The 25,139-nt window shown below is 39.1% G+C and overlaps 1 protein-coding gene across 13 annotated transcripts in view; it reads right to left on the bottom strand.

The window, feature by feature from the left end:
- SERGEF (secretion regulating guanine nucleotide exchange factor) overlaps positions 1-25,139 on the bottom strand; it is a 168,843-nt gene that overhangs the window by 99,655 nt on the left and 44,049 nt on the right. Inside the window, exon 10 of one of the 13 annotated variants that reach the window (XM_030039619.2) lies at positions 10,303-14,012. The exons of 10 other annotated variants lie outside the window; for them this stretch is intronic. In XM_030039619.2, the coding sequence (XP_029895479.1) occupies positions 13,926-14,012 (87 nt within the window). In that variant the 3' untranslated portion in view covers positions 10,303-13,925. Of the gene's footprint in view, positions 1-10,302; positions 14,013-24,212; positions 24,232-25,139 lie in introns of those variants that run through there. 2 more of the 13 variants (XM_030039621.1, XM_030039626.1) reach the window with 2 other exon arrangements.

The following is a 25,139-nucleotide window of genomic DNA, read 5'->3' as shown; positions in this document are numbered from 1 at the left end:
GAAGCTGAGAACATAAGAACCTTGCAGGCTTTGGCACCTGAAGTCTGAAGGCCTCTGAACCCAATCCTCTTCCTTTTTCTGTATTAATAATGGATTCATACTCCAAAAGATTCCTGAAAAACATTCCCTTTTAGTATGGACCTTTCCCAATTGAAAAAGAGACAACTACATTTCTGGCTTTCCTTCCTCTTAAGTCTCAAATCACAAGTAAATCTCAAGAATAAAACAAAGTGAAAGGTATTCCTTCCCACATAAACCAAATATAATCAAAACAATTATGCCTAAGGATAAAAATACACATTTGTTTTTTCTATTCAATTAATGTCCCCTGCTTCAGATTTCCTCTTACGGTCAGGACATAGATCAGCATACAGTATACCAAAAGACTTATAAAATGGACTATTTTAAGCCACAGTAATTAAGCTCCACAGAGACAAAGGCAGGCAGCAGAGGAAACAGAAGAACTATAAAATTATCTTTTTTGGTTCCTTTCACCATTCCCTCTTACACTTGAGCAAAAATTCTTATAACTGCTCTTCTGGGACTTTTTTTTCTCCTTTTCTTCTGTGTTTATCAGTCAATCTATGTAGTTTCCACTTTTTGGGTAATTTTGGCAGGTCCCACTGGTTGCTTAGAGATGCTTTGGTTTTTTTGCTCCTTTTCTGTTTGTACTGTAATTCTATTCTGAATGTCACCTCCAGCGAGACTAGATTTGCAAGTGAAGCAAGATACGCTCAGAAAGGCCTTTTTAAACAACCACACCAAGGTCTACAGAGCAGCATACTACATGCCTTTTTCTCTCCTACAGCTGAAAAGTGTATGAAAGACTCCTTAGCAACATTTAACACCGTCTCACACAAAACAGCAAGCATGACTCTAGCAGTCTATCTTACAGGACAGGATGGTTTTGACCTCTGAAGGTGAAATAATGTTTTTGTGGACATTTTTGTGTAGAGAAAGAAAAAGTAAAATGGGGACTGCTAAAATCATCCAGCAAAACAAGTGTGCATAGTGGGGGAGAGAAGGCAGAATAAAAGCGCCAGCATGTTTAGCTCCCAGATATGCCCACTATCCTAACCACATCCTCAGCCAATCTCCTCTTCTATGTTTTGTAAGACAGTGCCATGCTGTGGACACTCTGCTCCGTTGCTACTGCACTCTGCAGTCTCTGCAGGTACAGTAGGCCTGTTTCCTGACCCACTTTCCTCACCAATCTCTATTTAGCTCTACGCTAGTGATGCTCCTGGCATGACAATCAGATACTGCAGCCTGCAGTGCAGTTCGTTACAACACATTCGCAAGCTCCTAGTAAATTCAGTGGAAAAGTACTGTATCAACGAAGCCTAATTAAAGTGAAGTCATTTTCATAAACTTACATCAAACGCAACAACAAAAAAGTGTTCAAGAGATTTAGAAGATGCCTTTTTATTTTAAATCTACTAAATCTGCTTGGCATAAAGTAAATCCAAAAGACCTTTTCTACTCGAGTGCTGTGAAAGGAAAAAGCTATTAGAGTTAGTATCTTTTCTATGGCTTACCTAATAAATCTTATAACTTGTGCCACTTAAAACCTGCCACAATTCCTCCCGCTGTCATTTATTTCTCACTAGAGAAGGGCTCCACACCTTAACATCCAGTGAAGCTGTAAACTTAATCTCACTACAGCTACTAAAATTATCTTCTTATATGCACTAGAACCAAGTTCCTCCCTCAGACACAGCCACCTGCAATTAACTTCAGATTTTACAAGCACATACATGTGTGAGGGTAAAACTTGTTTTGGGACATTCACCATTATATCAGACAGCTAGGAATGTTCTGGCTCCAAAGTCAAGATCTAATATGTGGATATCTCGGAGACCAAGTAATTGGACGTTGATCATATTCTATTTATCTGCAAAAAAAACAGTCATCTCCCTTCATTTTTATGGGGAAATACTGTAACAAATGGCCATAGCCTGGGCCTCAGTTAAAAAATCCAATTGCCAAGACCGTAGGTTATATGGTAGTAATTCACTATACTACAAATCTATACTTCTTTCCTGGGCACTTAACTGTAGATTTCTGCAGTGAATATAGGCAATGCAGGTGCACCATATGCACATGAAGTGTGTTGCTAATATTTTGCCTGTAGAAGGCACTGAGATATGAAATACGTAAGGGTCTTACCAACTCTTTCTTTGGCAAGACACTGTTTCTATTCAGTCGAATATTTTTGTACTTGCAAAACTCAGGTCCTTATCAAAAACAAGGTTTGAGAGTTATTCAGAATCATTACACCAAAACATTTTAAACTACTCATCTTAAGATTAGAAACACTGAATTTGAAACATACTAAAACCAGCACAAACTTATGTTTAGCATTGACAATAAATAAAAGAAAAGCAGCAGCAGAAAATTAAGTATGGCAACATCAAATGGTTCATAAGAGACAGACACTTTGGAGCGATGAATGTCTTACAGGTGTGGATCATTTATAGACGGTATTACATAAGGGAGGGAACACAAGGAACAATTATTCACAAAGCAGTTCCAGTGTACACTGTGGACAGCCACAAATTCTATCCTTAGCAGGAGTTTATTCATGTGCAATACAGCCAGTGTTGCTGGGGAGCAAGAACTATTACTAAAAAAATCTTGTAGCTTGGCATATGCCGCACAAACTGACAGTTTTTTGCACTTGCACTATCATAATCACACTAATTTACTGAATCAACTAAAGATTCCCAAAAACGGACCCCAAAGTGCTTATGTAAAATCTCTGCAATAAGTAGTCTGATTATCCATTAAGTGGGGTGATACCAGCCAACAGCAAGAGAAAACAAAATTAAACATCCATCAGAATGTGCAATTCATCCAAATTTCATACCACAGGCACCTATAAATATATGAGTCATTATAATAATGTACAAGGTAATTGTATTTCATCACTCATTACCTTGACCCAAGGAGGACCTCTCATCTTCAGATGGAAGATGCAATCCAGACTTGCATTTTTATGACTAAGGAACCCTGCAAGAAGCATAGTTTACATAAAGCAGCACCCTTAGACTAGCAGCTGTGTAGACACAGAAGAAACTCAACATCATAAATCTACTGTAGACTTTATCTTTTACCTGCCAGTGGCCTACAACAACAACAATAAGCAGCCTGCCTCTTAGACTAGAATCCTCAACCTTGGGCTAGATAACGTACTCTTCACTCACACCAAGTATTTCACATTTAAACCTGAGACAAGCAGACAGAATTCAAACAGGACTCTTCAGGAAGGACACAGGACAGTTGTTAGTGACAGATCTACCATAACTCACAGGCACCTGGCAAACAAAGATGGTATTTAGAGGTACACAGCTTCTTTGTGGCTACCTATGGACAAACCTCAACAACAAAATTAAGATATTATTTTGCTGCCCTGTTATTTATTAAAGAGATGATAGGATCACCCTCAGGGCAGCCCCAGGGCAAAGAGTCTGGCAAAGCAGAGAACCTTCTGACAGTTTTTCCCTAGGATTAAATTTTACATCTCATTCAATTTTATCTTACTGAGCCATGGACCATAAAACTAAACCTAAACCTTTGCAAGTCAATTCTCTAACCTCATGTCTACTCAAGTAGAGAATATATAGTGAGGCCTGGGAGTTTAGGAAGAGCAAATGAATTGCTATACTGGATCAGCCCACTCCAGTGACAGGTGTTTCACAGGCACATAACAAAAACCCTCACTAGACAGTTACAGAATAACCTACAAAGTCTATTTTTAGGGTCCATAAAAGTTTATATCCTTTCAAGAGACTATAGAGATTTTTGTTTGTTTTTTTCTATGTGAACTTGGAAATTCTCAGTATCCAAGCTTTCATTGAGCCCTGCTATGATGTATTTCCTTCTCAAAAGCATTTGTTATTGTTGGGTTTGGTTTTGGTTTTTAATCAAACAAAAGCTCTCTAGGAATCCAAGGCTCTAATCTGAATTGTTCCTGCTTGAACATCTGTTAAAAAAATTCTGGCTGTAAAAGTAGAATGGATTCTGGTTTACACAGAAAACTATGTAACTAATAGATACCTGGCAAATCAAGAAAGCACTTTAGGGGATATAATCTAAGATGGAATCATTAAATTGCTACTTAGTCCCAGAGTATGGAGTCAGAGTAAGAGAAAAACCACAAAAAGAAACATTGGTTTCAATGGTTACTTTCAATGTTACTGTGTTTAGTAGGCTGACTCTGGGTTGACTTGCAAATCTGCACATGCCCATGGGAGTGGGATCTCAGATCATTTAGCATCATGGCAGATTTCCAGTTCTTGGCAGGAGGGTTGTTTTTCTCCATGAATCAGCAACTGTCCATCACACTACAATCTGTGAAGTGAAAAACCCACCTCATCAGCATAAACTATATGCACGTATGTGTGTACACACCAGAGAGGACATTTTCGTCTCTCTATATACAGCCCACACGCGAGGATTGCCATTTGCAGAGACAAGCACATACATACTCCTTAAAGTGAGCCACACAACAAAGTGACTTCTCTCACCTGCAGTCATACAATGCTTTCATAATGCAGCACATTATTTGCATTGTAAGGTTTTAAATGTTATGGTAAAAAAACCAAAAACATCAACCCATCCTATTTACTGCTTTCTCCCCATCAACAGGCAGCTCCAGGTACCGACCCCACTGCGGTCAACTGCAGAACAACTGACTGTTTGCCCGCTGCTGAAAAGCAAGCTACATTTGCATTTCCAGATAATGCTTACCAGCAAAAGCATTCTAAACACCCATCAGCAAGGAAAACAAGAAGCAAATAAGTTACGTTTGAAACATCTTCCTGAAACATGCTCCAGAATTTTAACAGCTCTCTATAATACAGATAATACTTCTAAACATGATAGCAAATGAGATGAATGCTGCCCTAGTAAGATGAACTTATTCTCAGAAATACTCTGACAAGCAAATCACACACTTTGGAAATATATTACAGAAAAGCATGTACTAATAATTCCTCATTTTATTCTTTCCATGTCTGTCTCTCCATGATACACAAGAGACTGCAGTATTCTTACTGTACGGCATCACTGTGCTAATATTAAATAACAACAGATTTACTGGCTCAAAAATGCCACTTTTTAAAGGAGATGGGGACAACTACTATGATCAGAAATTCACTGTTAAAATTCAGGAATTAGCTTCCCCCCCCCCCCCCTTTTTTTTTTAATAAATGATTCACGATGTAAACTGCTAGCAAAATTATAACCTGATCCACTGGATGAAGTAGTTCAGCAAGAATGCCTGGCTCTTCATTGTTTCCTCTATTTGAATTATGTGCCCAGGGCATTGCAAAATTTACCCAAACCACATCTCTCTTCCAAAACCTAATTATTAAACCTACACCTCATAGATAGAGATTCACAATTTGAGGCTACACATAAATTCACTCAGTAAACTGGTTTTGTTTCTTGCAGCATTAATTTGCACATGGACTGAAGTTCACTGAATACAGAACAGCCAAGTTACCAAACTGCAGCAATACTGTTGAAAAAGGGAAGCATTTTTTTTAATGCAAAAATGTATTTTATTATTATTAGTTGCATAAGGGTGATCTATGTTTACACAGCTCAGAACTGGATTTAAAACCAATTTTAACAGCCAACTGTTTCAACTTGCATGTAAACAAACATACTGCATTTCTTCATTAGCTGGAATTTGCTGCAGTCTGTCAGCCATCTGTACTGTCTTGCATTCTGTTCTCTATTCAGAGCACCACTATCAAATGTTGGTGATACAGTATTGCTCTCTTTGGAGACATCATGACTACACTATAAATAGTTTAGAGACATAAAACACTATTTCTAACAGTTGCCTTAATATCTGCTTTCTCAGAATGCATTAGGTTGTTCTGCTTCTCATCCAGTTTTGGTTCTCCATAGCTTTTTGTGGATATGAGAAAAGATTTTATTGGAGCTCTCAGAGATGCAGAGCAAAAACTGCAGCCCAAGCACAACTTTATTCAACTTCTGCACCCTCCAAATCCTGGATGCAGAGGCCAAACTCCAGAGCATAACCCTGCAAATATCTGCACTGCAGTCACAGGGGTGACTGCATAGTGCAGGATAGCCAGCCTGTTGTTAAACCAACTAGTCTGGTTGCTAGCTGCAGTCACAGAGCAGGCCTGCAGAGAGAGGTGCAGACTGACCCACACTCCGCTGCACACACACTGAGATCACACCGCAGCCAAACCCAGCCTGGAAACTTGTGCTGTGTTACTGCAGCTCTGTACTGGAGCTCAGGAGCCCTCAGAGCCTTGCAGAGCGCTGGCTCACCTCCAGCTAGCTCAAACGTCAGCACATCCCTCGCTCTGGCAGTACGGACCTCAACACAAACTGATTTGTGCCGCTTCTCCCCACCCTTTTCCTAGGATCACAGTACATATAGAGATAGCCCAGACCAGCCTTACAGTCCCCTTAGGTTTGCATGCCAGAGGCCTTTCCGATGGCAGCACTGCCCTCTGTACCCCAGACCCTGGGGCTGTCAGGCATCCCCCAGAAGCCAGTGCTTGCACCGCATGAGTCCCCTCCAGCCTGCAGTCAGACCCAGGGCTTTTTGGGCTGCTCTAAACGGGTCCAGCTCTCTCAAACAAGTCAAAGGGGACTGCAGCACAGCTGAGGATGTCACCCAGAGAGTTTAGCTACTGATTTGAGCAGTGTGTACTAGTTTCAAACTTCAGAGGACAGGTGATAGCATCTTTAGAAGAACACAACTCAAAAATCCAAGTCCCTAATCAGGGCTTTTGTAGCTTGCCGAGTCATCCTCTTTTAGGAAGTGAGGAGAACTGGCAGTGAGACAAGAAAGCTCATACACACGTTAAACTCCAATTTTCTTTCTTCTAGGGACAGCAAAGCACTATAATGTTAATTGTATAACTAATACCACTTGACAAGTGATGCAACACAAACCACAAAAAGTTACTCAATATCCTTGTTAGTTTTCCAAACCAAGAGCTGCCTATTCAAATATGATTTTTGAGTTCACGCAGTGGATGAGTTTATAACTTTTTAGGAAGGACTTGATGCTCTGCTTTCAGTTTGACTCCCAGACTTACATCATACTTCTGATTTCAGAACTGCAGTGCTATAACCCATCTTCCTGTAAAAGAACAAATTTGCTGCCCTCCAGGAACAGATTCATAGCATATTTGTGCAACACAAAAGAGCTATCCCTGACCAGGGGTGTCAGAATTCTGGACACTGACTTTGGGTGTAAAATCACTTACCAAGTAGTGAAGGTGCCTTATTCTTAGAGCTTCATTTCAGTTTCATTTCTCAGTTTCTGGTTGAGGACAGTGTGGTGAAAAACTGTCTGATTTTATTACCCTGTCAGCCATATACAAAGGTGAGCAGGACTCACTGACAATCAGACCGTAAGAGTGAATGTATGCCATCCAGTACTCCCTGACAAAACCAGATACTTAGCATGCAACTCAGCAGAAAAGTTCTGCATGTTTCTAAAGACAAACCTCTGAAAAAGTTTGGGATTTTTTTTATAGCCACAGCATCTAATAAAGCTTTCACTGGAAAACCTTTCCTTTTCCCAGCTTGTGGCTCCTTTTCTGGAACAGCAGCAACAAAAATGCCTACACCCTTGTGTCCAGATAATTTTCAGCAGAATTTTTTGTACATTAAACAAGCCAAGCTGCAGATGTGAAAGCAAGCTGCCAGAGAGGCTCCCAGCCACAGCATGCTTCTACAGAGCTGCAGTACTACTGCTACACCATCAGGAAAATTAACTCAGACATGCAAGCATTTAGGGGGACAGGATACAAAACAGTTCTTTCAACAACTCTTTTCCCCTGTCTATATCTCCATTTATCAGACACTAGGTTCAAAGAGGGGCTTGGGGATAAAAGAATACAGGTCTGTTCAGTTCTGTGACTGAAAGAATGAAAAAAATGCAATACCATTGCCAAATTTTCCAACTCTATTTTGGCACATCATCTCTCAAAACCAGTCCGATGTAAAAATTTCAAGCATATTTAACTCAAGAGCCTTTGACATCTAATGCACAGGCTATTTATCATAAATTGAGGTACTTATTTTTGGACTTCACCTTGGAACAGGAAAGAATGACTGTTTTGCCAGCACCAGAAGAGTTTATAAATCCTGCCAAACGTATCAATATTATGTATTTCAAAGGTACCTTACATATACTGCAGAGATACCCATAACTCTGCAAAGTTCATTCAGCATTAGAGATGTGTATACTTTGAACTCAATGTGAAATCGGGTCATGTTGGTAGCCACCAAGACTTACCATCTCTACATGAATAATTATTGGTTTTAAAGCCAATAATTTATTTTAAAAAATAACTAGTGTGATTTCTAATGTACTTTTTACATGTTAAAAAAAAAATTAAACTTTTTTTTATGTTTCTCCTTTGCCCATCCCTCAGTTCTTACACACACAATGATACTACTAACTGCATTAACCCTCTGGAGCTCCAACAGCTAGAGAGAATTTTTGAAAGTTTGCAAACCTGCAAGAGATATCCTTTGTACCGCTAGATTTTATGTATGAAAAGACAGCAATTTTGCACTCTCTCACTTGCCCCAAATTGCGTATTGCTGTTACGCAGAAATTCAAATTAATAGGTGTCATGGGGAATTATAGGTCCAACAGTAAGCTGCATTCATGGAAGTCCTTTTACACTGTCTTTGCCTTTTAACAGTCTCAAACTTTTTCAAACACTTCAATCTCAGTCCACTGTGGCACCCTTTCACTGCCTTCAACTAAATTGATACGGCACCTTTTCCAGCCACACCTGTAGGATGTATCACTTCAGTGCTTAGAGCTGTTCAGATTTCTAACTGGCTTCAGAGCATGCAACACCAGCCATCACCATCTGTGCTACCAGCAGTGAAAGAATCAACACCTAGGACTTTCCACACTTAGAAGTGGTGCTGACCCTGCTTTGTCACTCCTGGAAAGCCTTCAAAAAAGCAGTCTCCCTAGCCAAAACCACAGGATGGTATCTTTACCAGCAGTGAGCCACCCACCTTAATACTTTGCCACTTGTTCTACACACACAGTAGTTAGTCCCTTCTTCTACCCACCCATGTTTCAACCAAAACACTACCTCATATTTTTTTTTAAGCTTTCTATACACACTCAAACATCAAAATCCTTCTCCTAAATTTTTGCCACTGTTACAATACCTACAAATGGGGGAAAAAAAATTGGCAACAACCCACACTTCATGTTGACTGCAAACCACGCTAAATGACAATGGTATTGTTTCCTTCCTGTGTCCTGTCTGCAAGCACCTCTGTATACTTAGCCTGTAAAGACCCTAAGAAATAGTATTTTTGTTTGCATCTGCACACCACCAAGTCTAAGAAGATGCTATTGTAGACCTCCCAAGCCACTGGGAGAACACAAATAAAAGACAACTTATTTTGAATTGTTACAGACTGAAAACTCCAAGAAAATTTGATTCTTCTATTCAACACCAATGATCTGTGTCATTTATCAGACTTGGGCTCCTTGAGCTTTATTTTCTAATCTTCCACAGCACTAATTCTATTCCAGTCAGGCTTTCAAACCACCATTTGCAGAAGGTACCCAAGCACCCCCCACAAAAGTACTTTACCTGCCATGAAAAACTATCAAGTGCACTTCCATTCCTTATCCTCTTCTGCAGGTAGAAACTACAAGGGAAGTAAATATCAGCTATACACCATGCATTAAGCACTGAAAAGCCAAGGCAGCTTGTAGCAAAAGACTGGTGCTTTAAGTGATTTGTAAATACACAGCTCTTCAAACCCCAGTGATTTCATCATGCCAAAACCAGACCCACAAGCAACATGATTTATAAGAACAGCAGCATTGTCGCTCTTACAAAGAATGGAAGAGGCTCCTTGCAGCTGTCTTGCAGATTTCAAAGAAAAGTAAAATCTTGGGCTATATGCTGTTTTTCCACAAAACTGATTGCAAGGCCTTTAATTCAAACCAAAGTAGAAAGTCCAGGCTTAAGTAGAGAAGAAATAAATGAAAAACAAAAGCCTTATTTCTAGCACAGTTATTTGTGGATCAAGCTGACTTAACCTGTCAAGAGTAATTGAGGTGAAAAAATTAGCTTTGTGTTTAAAAGGTTCACATATACCACACTGAGAAAGAATAAAAATAAAGGGAACTTCTTCAGACAAGCAAAGATCCTTAAAAAGATCTGCGGACAGCATACATGATTCCAGATGACTAATACTGTAACTCAGAAGAAACACGCAAAAAAAAATGATTCTCGTGAATCAGAACAGTCTTTTCCAAGAAACATTTTAATGATGACAAAGTCACATATGTGTCACCTCTAAACAACTCTGTCTCCTTTCAGTTTTCTGTTTACCCTTGCAGAAGAACACAACGTTGCAGACATTGTGGTTTTTAATTTTCTGAAGAGCAGACACTCTGTTTTTAGTGAACTAATTTCAATAGCGTATCTGTCACACAGACTGTGTGTCTATTACTACTCAAAAGAAAACAGAGGACAGTGAGAAGGGCATAGAATTAAAATTATTCTTATAAATTTAGAGCAAAACTGTCAGCATAAACCAATATGACTTAATTTTATATGACCAAAGAGCAATTTATGCTAGGAAATGGCACATATCTAGAGAAACAGCAGAACAAATCCTGAAAGTCAAAAGATCATTTTAAGCATCCAGATTAAGGGCTCTGATTTTCAATGTATGGATAGTTTAACTGCAGAGTAGCTTCTCAACACATTATCTACTTTGCAAACTTTGGAGTATAAAGAAAATAAGAACAAAGAGGAGAGGACAGCTAATTTTAGTGCTTCTGGGCTAAAACAAAATACCAACAAAGAACCACTGAACCATGAAGCAGTTTTTTTTCCAAGCTGCTATTTCAGTTACAGTCTTCCTCTCTGCAAGCCAGTAGTGGAAAGAAGATGCCAGCTTCTACCCTATCAGAGTAATAAAAGCACCTTATTTTATCCAGAGGGGCACATTGAGAGCTCTGAACTGCTTACGTAACGCTTCTATAGATTTTGCTGCACCCAAAACGTGTATTATAGCTGACAGGATAGAACAGCATGATTTCTTTAATTTCCTTCTCTCAATGGTTGCCTTCCTAGTAAGAAGCATCAATTCTGCAAACTGAACTTGATTTGAGCCTTGCCCAGTGCATTTTAACAAATAACCTGAAAACTCATCCCTCTGACAGCTTGTTATATTACAGCACTGGACTGAAGCTTAGTAATCCTGAATTTTGAGCATGTGTGGAAACAGTTTTGAGGACAGAAACAAGATCTTTGGATGACGGGATAATTCAGGTTCAATGGGACCACAGGAGGTTTCTAGTCCAACATCCCGCTCACAGCTAAGTCAGCTATGATATCTGACCATACTCCTTGGGCTTTATCTAGATGAGTCTTTTCCATTCTGTATGTGGAACCTCCACATGGAACATCCAACCTCCCTGTGCAGCCTCTTCCACTGCTTGATTGTTCTCATGGTGAAAGAGGTTTTCCTTAGATTAAGTCTGAACCTCAGGTTTTCATTTATGTCCTTTGTTTCTCTTCCTCCTGCCCAACTCCATCTTCTTGATGAACGTCCTTGTACGTACTGGCAGGCTACTACTATGTGCCATTGAAACTTCTCTTCTCCATGCTGAATAAGTCTAATAAGATCTTAATTGTGAGATTTTCACCTATCAGTTTCAGTTAACAGTAAACGAGGTACTGAGACAGTTACCTTCTCAAAAAAAGCCCAAACCTTTCAGCTCTTAAAAGAAATATGTGGTCTTCAAAGAAACTATAATCATCTCATGCTAGTGGACTTCTGAACTCTGGTTTTTCTGTGGTATGTTCCCTTCTCTGTAAGTATTTCCTCCGAACCACCCATCTTATGTTTCCAACATCATCAATACTACTCAAGGGCAGAAAAAGTTTCCTACAATTTAAGGATGAATGGATTGGTTTTGGTCACTGTTTCAAAATAAAGCCAATTCAGAAGAGAGGGCAAACATGAAGTTTCTCTCCTGAGTGGCAAATTACATGAATAAATTTGGGCAACCAAACAGAAAACTAGAACAGAAAATGCTATGCTACCTTCATACACTGCAGCTACAGCAACATTAAAATATACTGCGTTAGGTTCATAATATTGCTGTTAAAGTTCGCTCTTGTCTAAGGAACTATGTGCTATTACTCTGCAAACCTTCACAAGAACAAATTACGCTTTCCAAGCATTAAAGACACATTAACATGACATAGGTCATGGGAAATTCAAACTTCAAATACTTACTGAATCCAATAGATCAGAGACCAAATCAGCATTAGAATGAAGAAGAGGGTTACATTAACTAAAAATAAAGCTCTTTGAAATGATTAAGTAATTTTTCACTCACTACAATAACACATATTCCAGTGGCTTCGATACCAGTGAAAGAGTCATTTAGACACAATTTCACTTTTAGTCATTTACTGAAACACATAGCGCTCTGGCCCAATTCCAGAAGATTTCTCAAATCCAATACAAAAAAAATTCATGTCAGCATGGGCAGCCACTAATAACCTACACCATACCACATGAACTGTAAGCTGCAACAAGACAAACACAGCAATACAGCAGCACATTTTAAAACTGTCTTCATTTTTTTGTGCTCTTCAACTACATTTAAAAAAAAGACAACAAACATTTACTTCTCTCACCATTTCATTGACTGCATTATTAGCTGATTCATTCACTTTTCCCCAAGAGACAAAGCCAGTATGTTTATTCTTGCTCATAAGTAAATGTTTAATTCCTTAAAAACATTTGCATTGAGCTAAAATCTGTTACACTTAATCATCTTCAGCTTTACCTTACTTCTCAAATCAATAGGCCTAATCAAGCCTATTCTGCATAGCTCATTGTAAAACGGAATGTTTGTCAAATAACAACTAGAATATCGTTATCCAAAAACATTTTAGAAACTCAGTTGAAGCTACAACAGTATTGTGAAGCTAGCTTGAAAAACAAGAGACTTTTTTTTAATAGACAACATAAGGCTGCAATCTTGCTGTTTCACTTTGGTATTAAAACCTGAAATTTCAGGTTTTCAAGATTTTTTAAAAACAAGATTTCAAGATATATTTAAAAACAAAAAAACCCCGCAATTATCACAAGACTTTCAAGAAAAGCTTGCCTTAACACACGTACTCAGCTTCTCATGGATGATCACTATCATCACTACCTTAAATGAATCTCAGATATGTACCTTTCATATTATTAGTTTATGACAGCCACCAGAAACTGAGCGATTATATGGCTTTACAACAGGGTGGACAACTCCACTGGATATTGTAGAGCTCCACTGACTTAAGTGCACCTCCCTACATCAACACTGGACTTGACCCCAGAAACTCCTGCTGCGTTTCAGGTCTCCAGTCAAAAGTACTACAGAGCTGTGCTGTCTGCAAACAAATACCAAAGGATTCTATACAGTAGACTTACTATGAAGAGTTATACTACACATAGGAATGCTTGCTGGTTTTTTCCTTATCCCTTTTATTCTACTCTGTCCATCAGTGACCTAAGCATTGATGCTTTCTTCTACTTAACCATGTGGGGTTTATCCCTCTTTCTCTTGTCAGCTGTTTTCTTAAGATATGCTTTGAACTATGCTGCTGTTCCAAGACAGCTCACCTGCAAAGATCATTTGAAAACCTTGCACACTGGGACATGACTCAGGGCAGAAGGCAGGTGCATAATGCTTTCCGAATCAACAGGGCAATGAGACAAGAGCAGCAGCATGAACAATGGATTCTTTGCAGCTTCTAGATGGGAAGATGCACTTGGGCTCACTGCACACTCGGCTAATAAAATAATTTTTTACAGTCATCTAAAACCACTGGTGCATTCCTTCTGCTCTCCCAGGATCATGCAGTTTGCTTTGCTATGATTGGCAATGTGCTGGTCTTCGATTCTTCACACATCTCCATCCAGTAATGCCAGGGTTGAAGTGCCTTACAAAGACAAAAAGACAGGAGAGAAACATTTGGGAATTTTTCTACATGTAGCAGAGCTTATGATTTGAGAAAGAGGTGCAGAATGAAACTATTGACCACTAAGTCTTTTATTCATTTCAGCAATTCTGGTGGCAGAATCTACCTGGGGGGAGTGGGGGAAACGTGCTGCTATGTTGCCAGAGGAAGGAAAAGATTATTTAAAAATCAGGCAGGTCAGCTCTAAAACTCAGCTGAAAAGTTTGACACTGATCCAGGGGAAATAAAGCCCTACTGCATCTCACCTTGAAGTATTGCCCTTAGCTGAAAAAAGGATGAATAAAAAGCCATACCTTCAGGTTTCTGCAGTATAGAAGTTTCTTCTCTCAAAAAGCAGGAGGATGTATAGTATATAGAAAAAAAGCATCCTTGAGATAGTGACTGGCAGGCCTGAATGCTATCCTCCAGAAGGTGCAAACAGACCATAGACCTTAAAGAATTTTCAAATGCCAAGGACACCTGCTTATAGCCACTTGAACACTCCTTTTCCCCAAAGTTTGGAGAAAGTCTTTTCTCTGAGAAATAATACACTTTAGTATCCAAAAGTTTATAGCCAAACACACATCTTAAAGGTAACAAAGCTGTCTCTGCAGACCATCTCTCACAGGTGCAGGTCCAGCACTATGACAAACGCGAACAGTGTGACAGGCTTGTTTAGGTGTGCAGCACTGGCTTCCCAGCAGCCACACCAGATGGCTCTCAGTAGGTCTACCCAAGAACAACTCTCTTGGGCAAGAAAGCAAGAGAAAGAAACACAGGAAAAAAAACAGAAGCAAAATATCTCACAAGGAAGCTTCAGCTAAGGCATCTGTAATGATTATGGTCCTGCATGAGAGATCTTTGTTAAATAAATTACAATTGAAAGCAAATTACCTGACCTGTTGGGAGGTGCAACTCAGACAAATGTAACCATGGGTTTTCTAATACCAGTTCTCTATAATCAAAATATTCCTCTTCAATTATACCTAGGTATATCTAAATTACATGTAACAACACAAGCACACCACCTGTATTTTTACTACTTCTGACATCTGTCTTACCAAGAATTGAATTAAAAATTACTAAGCGAATGACATTAAAATAGCCTCACTGAAGAGCAAACCTAGAATTCATAGATTCATTTTTGTTAGCTCAAACATAAAACCAATTTAGCATCACCATTCCAAGTGTTTTAATGTTTTTGATTCATTTTCTCCCTGAATATCAACCAACATATAGTATTGAATACAAAAGAAAATAAGAATGGTAGATGGAATCCAAGCATGAATATTATTTGGTATATTACACATTTCTCTCAATAAATGTATAAGCATACAATACAAGTGCATCACGATGAATCACATTTATCTAACATGAATAAAAGGATTTCAGAATTTGGTCCTGATTTCTCAAACTATCAAAATTGAGTGCTTAGCCCTATAATAACAAAAGAAGAGAAAGCAAAACGTTTCTCTTTCAGTCACAGGACTCAAAGAGAAAGCACATGCAGTCTCACTGAATGGGAGGAGATGTTTCTGAAGCATGTTACCTGTTGCCAAGAAAGGTAGTAAGCAGCAGCATAACTCGAAATCCCTGTAGTAACACTGTTATCTAAAAGAAGCTGTCAGTAAGTAAAGTGTAAGGGGGAGACTAGTGGCAAAAAAAGGCTGAAAGAGAAACCTGGAACGTGTATTTAATTTCAGCAGCAGTACATCAGTAGTCCCTTGCGTACTTAGCATTACTAACTTTGAAGTCCTCAGATGAAATGACTTTATTAGAATTCTCTCTGGCATGGCATGCTGAGCACGAACTCAATATAAGTGAATAAACACTCTTTTCTCACTGGCTTTCTGCCAATCTGATTGCAAACGGAGGCCTCACGCAAAACCAGTCATCCTTGAAGACCCTGAATACAGTCAGTCTTGGAGTACTCCTAACTCATTTGGCCACAAGACATTGTAGATATCTCCATGTACCAAAAGCAAAACAGGACACTATACTGTCCTCATTTGTTGAAGAGATGGGGGTGGGACACATTATCTCTCAAACATGAAAGACATTAAATTCACATCATATCCTATTTCATATTTCTGAACAGCTTCTCAGCTAACCTAAAACAATTGTATCTTAAGATTATTAAATAGCATCACTGTAATTCACAAATACCATCTTAATCTTTCTAAGTAAAAAGACACAAGCATTTTGCTTTTCATGCCCCTCCAAGCAGTCTGTATTTCAGACTTGCTGTGGCAAGGAAAACCAGAGACAGCAAATTAATCCTGTAAGACTTACTGCAAACTGCTGAACCAAAAGAGAGCCTTCCATTACTCCCTTCCAAATATTCTTTCATTTTATGAAGCTGCAAATCTCAACATTAGGTTCTGTTTAGGAGATTTCAGTCTAACATCTAAACTGAACACAGAAAAACTCCATGGAAAGTTTTACACCTGACCATGTAAATGCATTTCTACAAGTCTATATTTTTCTTAGCCTCAATTCTGTGTATTGCAGGTACCAGATAGAAATCCTGAGTAGAATCAGCAGTATCAAAGAGGAAAAAGTCTTAGAGATATGCAATGAAACTTAAAAAGTGACTGTCATCACAGATTTCCAGTTTCTCATTTATTTAAGGTTACTTCTATTTCCACATGATTTAATAATCATGAAATAATATTTCGTATTCTTTTAAAACAGAATTAAGACTCAAACCACAACAGGTGCCATGAAACAGGAAAAGAAAAGATTGTGAATTTTTGTTTTCTGAAGACTGACAACATCCCCTCCCACCAGAACCCGTGACTTGCATTCCCAGTGAAAACATTAGATTCACTGTGAAGCAAAAATCAATCTATGTGTCCTTAAGAAACCAGCACGCAGTTTCAAAATAATCCCTTCAAACACGACAAATTTAAATTTTCAAAAGACAAGTTGACACCTACGAGCTCAAGATAAGATCACTGATAATAAGACTTATGCTCTTAAATACCCATATCAGTGTGGGAAATAAGAATTGTTTTAATAAATGTTTTCCTTGTCCAACAATCCACTCAAGAAAATGAAACAAAGGGTAGGATCAAACGAAGGCTTCGGAGCTGAACCAGTTCTTCATACCAGTATTCAAGACAGACCACTTAAGGTGAAAAGATTGCCTTTCACCAACTTCTCTAAATATAAGATGCTGAGAAACAGATTTGCCTCACAAATCCACAGCAGAATCCCTTATATATCGTGTTTTGTATTAAGCAAAGTAGTATCAGAGTAACCAATGATACTGTACAGGAAACCTCTGTATTTGACCAAGCTGCCAGCAGCCAACACGGGAAGTTACTGTAATGCTTTCCAGACTTCAATTCAGAAATACTTCTACCACTTCTATCTTTGTGCAGGCCCCAAAGCACCTTCACTAGTTATGGCTGTATGGTAAACTGCAAATTGGACCAGGTTTTTAAGAAGCTGATTTTGCAGAGTGTCTTGGTTTCAGCTGGGATAGAGTTAATTGTCTTCCTAGTAGCTGGTACGGTGCTATGTTTTGAGTTCAGTATGAGAAGAATGTTGATAACACTGATGTTTGCAGTTGTTGCTAAGTAGTGTTTAGTCTAATGTCAAGGATTTTTCAGCTTCTCAAGCCCAGCCAGCGAGAAAGCTGGAGGGGCACAAGAAGTTGGCACAGGACACAGCTAGGGCAGCTGACCCAAACTGGCCAACGGGGTATTCCATACCATGGGACGTCACATCCAGTATATAAACTGGGGGGAGTGGGGGCAGGGGATCGCCGCTCGGGGACTAGCTGGATGTCGATCGGTGGGTGGTGCGCAATTGCACTGCACATCATTTGTACATTCCAATCCTTTTATTATTACTGTTGTCATTTTATTAGTGTTATCATTATCATTATTAGTTTCTTCTTTTCTGTCCTTATTAAACCGTTCTTATCTCAACCCATGAGTTTTACTTCTTTTCCTGATTTTCTCCCCCACCCCACTGGGTGGGGGGGGAGTGAGTGAGAGGCTGCATGGTGCTTAGTTGCTGGCTGGGGTTAAACCATGACACAGAGCTTTTTAATGACAACCACAGAAGGAGAAGAATCAAAATGATACCTCTGTTCGCCAGCAAACACATTTATGTCACTTGTATTTGTCATCCACTGAGTTTTCAAGGCATTCTGATAGCACGAAAGCAACTACAGAACATTGCCTACCAGTCTGATGTGTTGAACTTACCAGCCCAGGTACAACAGCTGAGCCCAAACTATTTTTTTCCCCCCCCAGGGAAGGGCTAATGGCAGGACTTATAGGCTCACATAATGCCACAAACATTGCTTGACCTCTGCAAGTTTGTATGCAGCCAGGTGAAAAACTTCTGCTCGCATGGTATCGCAGCAGCCTCAATAATACACTGAGCAAATGGGAAAGACTTCAGTGACATGCACTGGAGGAGAAGAGCCATCTTCCTATATAGTTTTCATGGTAAGGAAGAAATACATTTAAACCAAGAATTTGAAACATCCACAATAATTAAAAACCTTGTAATGCTTTCTGTCTCACTTCCTGTTCTTATTTCCTCACAAAATCCAAAATTCTTGTAACCATGCTCCCAAAAGTCAGAAGCTTTTTTTGATAATTGTAAGCTAATTATTGTCTAAATTTTTATAAATACACAGCTATTTGCTCTAAAAGTGGGTGCTCCTTTTTTCATTTTAACTGCATTACCACAGTGAGTAAGGCATCTTTAGGAAAATCAGGATGTCTTCACCTTTTATTTGTAGCGCTTAAATCCTAAAAAGGGAGCGGCAGCAGATCAATTAGTCAAAGAAAAAATTAATCAATTCACTGTTTGCCATTTCTGGAATTTACTTTTGTGCATTTAAGTCATAAACCCTTTCCCAAAACTACAGAAGAAAAAGGGGTTTCCTCCATCCAGACATTAAAAAAAAAAAACAAAAAAACAAAAAACCACCACCACCACAAAACCATGAGAACCATGAGAACAGGGGATCAAACAGAGAAGACATGAGAAGGGAATAAAATTCAAGAATTAAAAATCATATCCTATGCTTGCATCTGTACAGAGAACAAAGAACTAAAGAACTTACAAACACAAAGTACTACATCTTGGCATATACAAAAGCCATAAAGGAATTGCATAGTTATATGCACCTGCAACGTATCTTGTCATAGCACTTAATCAAATGTTAGACACCATATCATCTCTGTCTGGATTAAAGTGGCTGAAACCTGTTAGACAAAGTTTGTTAGATGGCTTTCATCCCTTCTCCCCATAATCTCTTGTGAGGTCCAGCAGAGCCTGGCATTTTTTTTTTTTTCCCCTCCCCTTTTTCTTTCCACAGAAATAAACCAAGGTCTCAGATTTTCAAGGCTTTGAATGAGTTCACACTTTCAAAGTGTGTGTCCTGGTTTCGGCTGGGATAGAGTTAATTTTCTTCCTAGTAGCTCTTACAGTGTTATGTTTGGATTTAGTCTGAGAATAATGTTGATAACACACTGATGTTTTCAGTTGTTGCTAAACAGTGTTTAGACCAAGTCAAGGATTTTTCAGCTTCTCATGCCCAGCCAGCAAGAAGGCTGGAAGGGGCACAAGAATTTGGGAGGGACACAGCCAGGACAGCTGACCCAAACTGGCCAAAGGGATATTCCATACCATCACCATACCATGTGATGTCATGCCCAGTATATAAACTGGCAGCAGTTGGCCGTGGTGGGGTGGATCGCTGCTCGGGAACTAACTGGGCATCAGTCGGTGAGTGGTGAGCAATTGCATTGTGCATCACTTGTTTTGTATATTCCAATTCTTTTATTATGATTATTGTCATTTTATTATTATTATAATAATTATTATTTTCTTTCTTTCTATCCTATTAAACTGTCTTTATCTCAACCCACAAGTTTTACTTTTTATTTTTTCCCCAATTCTCTGCCCAATCCCACTGTGGGGGAGCAAGCGAGTGGCTGTGTGGTGCTTAGTTGCCAGCTGGGGTTAAACCAGGACAGTGTGAAATCAACTAGCAGTAGAGGCTGCAGGTAAACCTTGGCAACTTAAGAAAGCTGGACAGAAGGGATTTCCACTGAGCCAATTACCAGTAGGAAAACTGGCTACTTAATGCTTGTTAATTTAACACATAAGAGCACAAACATTATGCCAAACAATGTTCTGGAAAAACAAACATATCGTAAGAACTCCTTACTGGCTCCCTAAGCACTTGTTACCAAGGAAGGGATTGTTTACATTAGCTCTACACCTGGGAAGAGAAGGAGGAATGGGAAAATAGGACCTGAAGTGGCAAAATGTAGAAGCTGGCATTTTTGGAACCATACCTCTAAGGAACTATCAAATTTTTTTCTCCCTGATAATGAAATTTTTTTAAATTCTTTATAAGGTTTTCTATGATTTAAAAAAAATGTGCAAGGCATCAACAGGAGCATAGATCTTAGCAATCTTTGCTGGTATCTGATTATATGTGATATACATTGAATTTATAGAGACCCCAGCAATCAACTGACAGGAGACTAAGACTAAACCCTTAAGCAGGTTTTAAAACAGGAGACAGCTTATCATTTTTGTCCTCACAGGATTAGATGCATAATTTTTACTTTTTCTTCTCCCTCCTCCTGCTTTCACCAACAAGTTCTGTGGGTTGAATGCTGGGGCAAAGGCACAGGCTATATTAGACAATGTAAAACACACTCAGTGAGTTCAGAGGGAGCTTCTGCCTTTGACAACTTCAGTTTAAATTAGAGGCCAGGCAGCCAAAAGGCAAAGGAGATGAGCCACCAGGTGGGAGGACAAACAGGTACCTGTAATTTAGCAGGCTACCAGTCTTTGAAACTTGCTGTGTGCCATGGCATAGCAACAACTTTAAGCATCACAGCAGAAACATGAGTTTCTCTCTTTTCTGAATCTTTCATTAAAAAGTAGCTTTACAATAACTTACAACATAAGCACCAAGGCCAGAAAGACTGGCAGGGCTCACAGCTTAAATGACTCATTGATAAGTGAAAGCTGGAAACATCAGACAAATGAAAACAAACACCATCACTGTGGCATAAAAGTACAAGCATAACCCAAGTTCAAACCAAATGCAAAATCCTTAAATTAAAAGCAGGGAGAAGCAGTCTGTGTGCTGGCCAGAACAGCACTGCCTCAGTGAGTTTATGGACCCACAGTGACAAATGAATTTGAAAGGACCAATGGAACAACTCAATAAACAGAGTTGGAACCACTAAGGTCTCTCCCATCTCATTCATCTGTAGTACACTACCCAGTAGCCCAGCGTATTTTCCAGCTACATAATGCATACTACCTATTAAGGAGTGACTTTTCAGAAGTAACACTCTTCTTAAGGAGACAAAAAAAATAATGAAGAACTAATGAAATCACTTCTACTAATACAAAAAAGTAAATAATGAAAGAAAGCATTCCATCAAATTCCTGAGGGTAACTTAAATGATATATTTCTCCTTGACTATTCCCACCACCCCCTTTTTTTAAAGATTCCACTGTTATAGAACCTGCCAATAAAATTCATCAACACAACAGAAAAAGGAAACATAAGTAGCATTTGCACCAGAAGTTTCTTGACCTGAAGTTCTGGGGTCAGCCAGGTGAAAAAAAGAATTAATCTAACCCTAAATCATCAAGTGATTTTGCATTATTTTTCCATACATGGAAGGAGGTACCAATGAGTTTTCTTTGCAGAGAATTCTGTAAATTGATAGCTTTGTTCCAGTTCACTACAGTTTCTTATTGATTTTCTCTCATTTTAGCCTGCATTGATTTGTTAATCCCTTCTCTGTAACAGTTCTAATGACATACTGAGAATGAAAAACTGCATGCTTTAGGGCCTTTTCCACCAACCTCTTGCTTCAAACCATATTTTCACTTGGATTTAGAACATGTCCATGCACATACCCTGGGTTAGACCTGACTCACCTTAAACTAGGAAGGATACCTTTTACATTGAAACCTTTCTGTTTAGGCTCCTCATGGATGAACAAGGCAACTGAAACGTCAGTGAGGCAGAACTGGATTTCTGCACTAACAGTTGTCAACTTCCAAGGTTGCTGCTCAGAGACTTTGTCTTAACACCAAGTACATTTTTTAAGCAATTTTGCAGCACTCCCCACAGGTGATTAGCAGGCATTAACTGCATCATGCATGTGAATGGCACTAGTGAAAGTTCATGGCATTTGTTGCTGCAAAGAAATACTTCAGAGGAGCCAAGAGCTGGATCACAAGTTGTCTCTGAGCTCAGAGTGAGTTGCAGTCATGGTGCACTGTTATTAGAACAATCCATGCAGAAGGATGGCACCCAGTCAGTATTTTTAATTTAAGGAATATACTATGAGCATATGCAGGTCACAGAGTTACAAACAAGATAACTCAGATTAGTCATTTTGCTACTCATTGCTCATTAAATACAGCTGCCAATTTGTCATCATTAGGGCTGACAGCTGATGCATGTCTGCACAAGCCACGGATACTGCTGCAAGTAGTTTTAGTCTCCTTCCATTTCCCTGATACTTTCAGAGATCTCCAAGTGAGGTATTAATTCAGAATTCTAACTGTAACACACTATAAATGGAAAATGAATTTATGAGTTATGAAGATTAAGACTTCACCCACACTCACACTTATAACACCTCAGTCATCACATGCTGGGTGGGTCTCCAGCTCCTGACTTGATCCCATGTCAGTCCTCTCCCACTTCACCCAAACTATAGGCAAACCAACCCTTCGTGGTCTCCCATACAGATTACAAAGCAGCTTGACCCCTGGCTGCCACTCCAGTCCTACAGTACAACCCCAGCAGAGCAATTTTGGTTATTTTAAACCAACCCTCATCTGCAAAAATGATAATTGGAAAACCTCTAGTCTGTACTCACAGAGCATATGCTCTCTGGCATGCAAGACAGGGCAGGAGTTCTCCTTTGCCATTCACTTGGTGTGATTTGATTTCCCATCTCCCTTTCTGCAATGCCAGCTGCAGAGAAACTGGTATGGGTAATGGGAAGCACAGTGCTGGGAACCAATATAATCTCCTCTTTGCTTTCCAAAAATTACACACCTAGAGTTGGTGATGTAGGCTCTGCTTATAACCACAAGGAGAAGAGGAAAGTCAAGTTCCCCATCCTCTCACCTAGTGTTAAATAGCTGAGCTTCACTTCACCAAATTATTTATGATAAAATTGCGACTAGCTTATGGTTTTCATGGAGCAGACTAATATTTCCAGAGTAACTTATGTTGCCTAACACACTGGTATTCCTAACTTCCAGAAATGACTTTGCTATGAGTGTTAAATATCTCTCTACCCAGGCCATAACATATTCTTTACAAGCCACGGTCATGTCCTAATAGAATAAGAAAAGCACAGAATAAATGGGATGGCTACCTAACTAAAAGTTGCATTTGAATTTCAGCAGTTTGTTACTGCTCTCAATTTCCTGCTAGGAGAAAGACAGGGAGAACTGACTGACCCAAGCAGTAAATCCCATTTCCTCATTTCCTGTGATATACCTGTAAACTCCTCCCAATCTTCTTGCAGTGTTGCCAAGATTACTGTTATTCTCCTACACAGGGCATGCAGATCACACAAACACATCTAATCTAACACAGACTTTCTGTATTTCGTATGCAGACTGCAGTTTCCTTCTTTTGATACATCGTCTTTGGGGTTTTTCCCCCCCCCAATGATAATTTCAACGATTTGGTCTCTATTTTCATCCTTAATTGCAACGTCTTATTTGCACAGTGAGTTGTACTCAGAACCCACTTCTCCATGGCCTTTATTTTCTTTATTGTTACTTAAAATGAATTGATAAGCCAAGAACTTGATTTCCACTCTTGCAAGAATATTAAAGGGACCATGTCTACATTACCATTTTTATCATTTCATCTGCAAAACAGCATAACAAAACCAGCCTGCACCACTCAAGGAAAATTCAACAATGTTATTTCTCAAAGGACCAAAAGATCAAGATCAACTTGTAAAATACACCAATTCATGACACACAAAAAAACCCCCACTGCACTACTTGCTTACCAAGTGAGAAAGTCCACATCACTTCAACTTAAGAATGAGGATAACTTAATTAATTGGTCCAGAAGGACCTCACAAACCCCTCAGTAAAAGATGAGCTGGCCTTTACCTCTCCTTCTATGGGGGTCTCTCCTCATGAAGGATCACTAGATGGACAGATCTAACAGCATTAAATAAACATCTAGGGAAAGCAACACACACTAACTGAAATATAACACAAATAGTAATCTGACCTGTCTGGAACATGCAGATATCAACTACCTTTCCCTTCTAGTGATATCACGAGAGAGAAAGCTTAATGAGTAAAGGGCTGGAGTGGAATATGTAGCACCTGGGTTCTCTTCTCAGCTTTGCAGATGACTTGTTGTGGCACCTGAAGTCACATCATTTCTCTGTTTCCACTCCCATCCCTTGTTTGTTTTCATTATTAGCTATAAGTACTGCAAAGTAAGAACCACCTTTTACTATGAGTTCTTCAAGGGCCCGCATCTGTTTCTGTTGCACAGTTAGGAGTTTTGAGGCAAGCTGGCAAATCAAAGAACAAGGAACAGAGTTTACTGAAAGTTTGTTTTTCACACCACCAGTTCTATTGAACTACATCCTTGGATTATCTAAAAGTTATTAAGCTTGGAAAAGTAGAGAGACTTTTTTGCATTTACCTCCTGCCCTAACACCCAAAGCAGTTTTTTTTAAGCAGCTTCTTGGATCAGTTACTACACATATATTCTCAAACTCTGAGCAGTAAAATCTGGTTTAGGAAAGTTCAGTTTGTTGTTTCTCTCCCACAAAAATGTAAACCTCTTGTTTTGACCATTCAGAATAAAGAACATATCCACAAATATGTACAGTACCCAGTCAAACAACTAAGTATACTAAGTATACAAAAGCCACACACACAGCACAGAGATGATGTACATATAATACTACCAGGTTATTTCTTTTAATACCCTTTAAAGTCTCAACTACAGCTTTACTTACGAAGAGGCCTCTAACAATTTTCCTGAGAAGTCAAAAAATACAAAAACTGTTGTCATTTTTTGTAAACCAAAGGGTT

The sequence above is a fragment of the Aquila chrysaetos genome, chromosome 16 (genome assembly GCF_900496995.4).
Source record: "Aquila chrysaetos chrysaetos chromosome 16, bAquChr1.4, whole genome shotgun sequence".
NCBI lineage: Eukaryota > Metazoa > Chordata > Aves > Accipitriformes > Accipitridae > Aquila > Aquila chrysaetos.
This window is presented reverse-complemented; position numbering and strand designations above follow the sequence as displayed.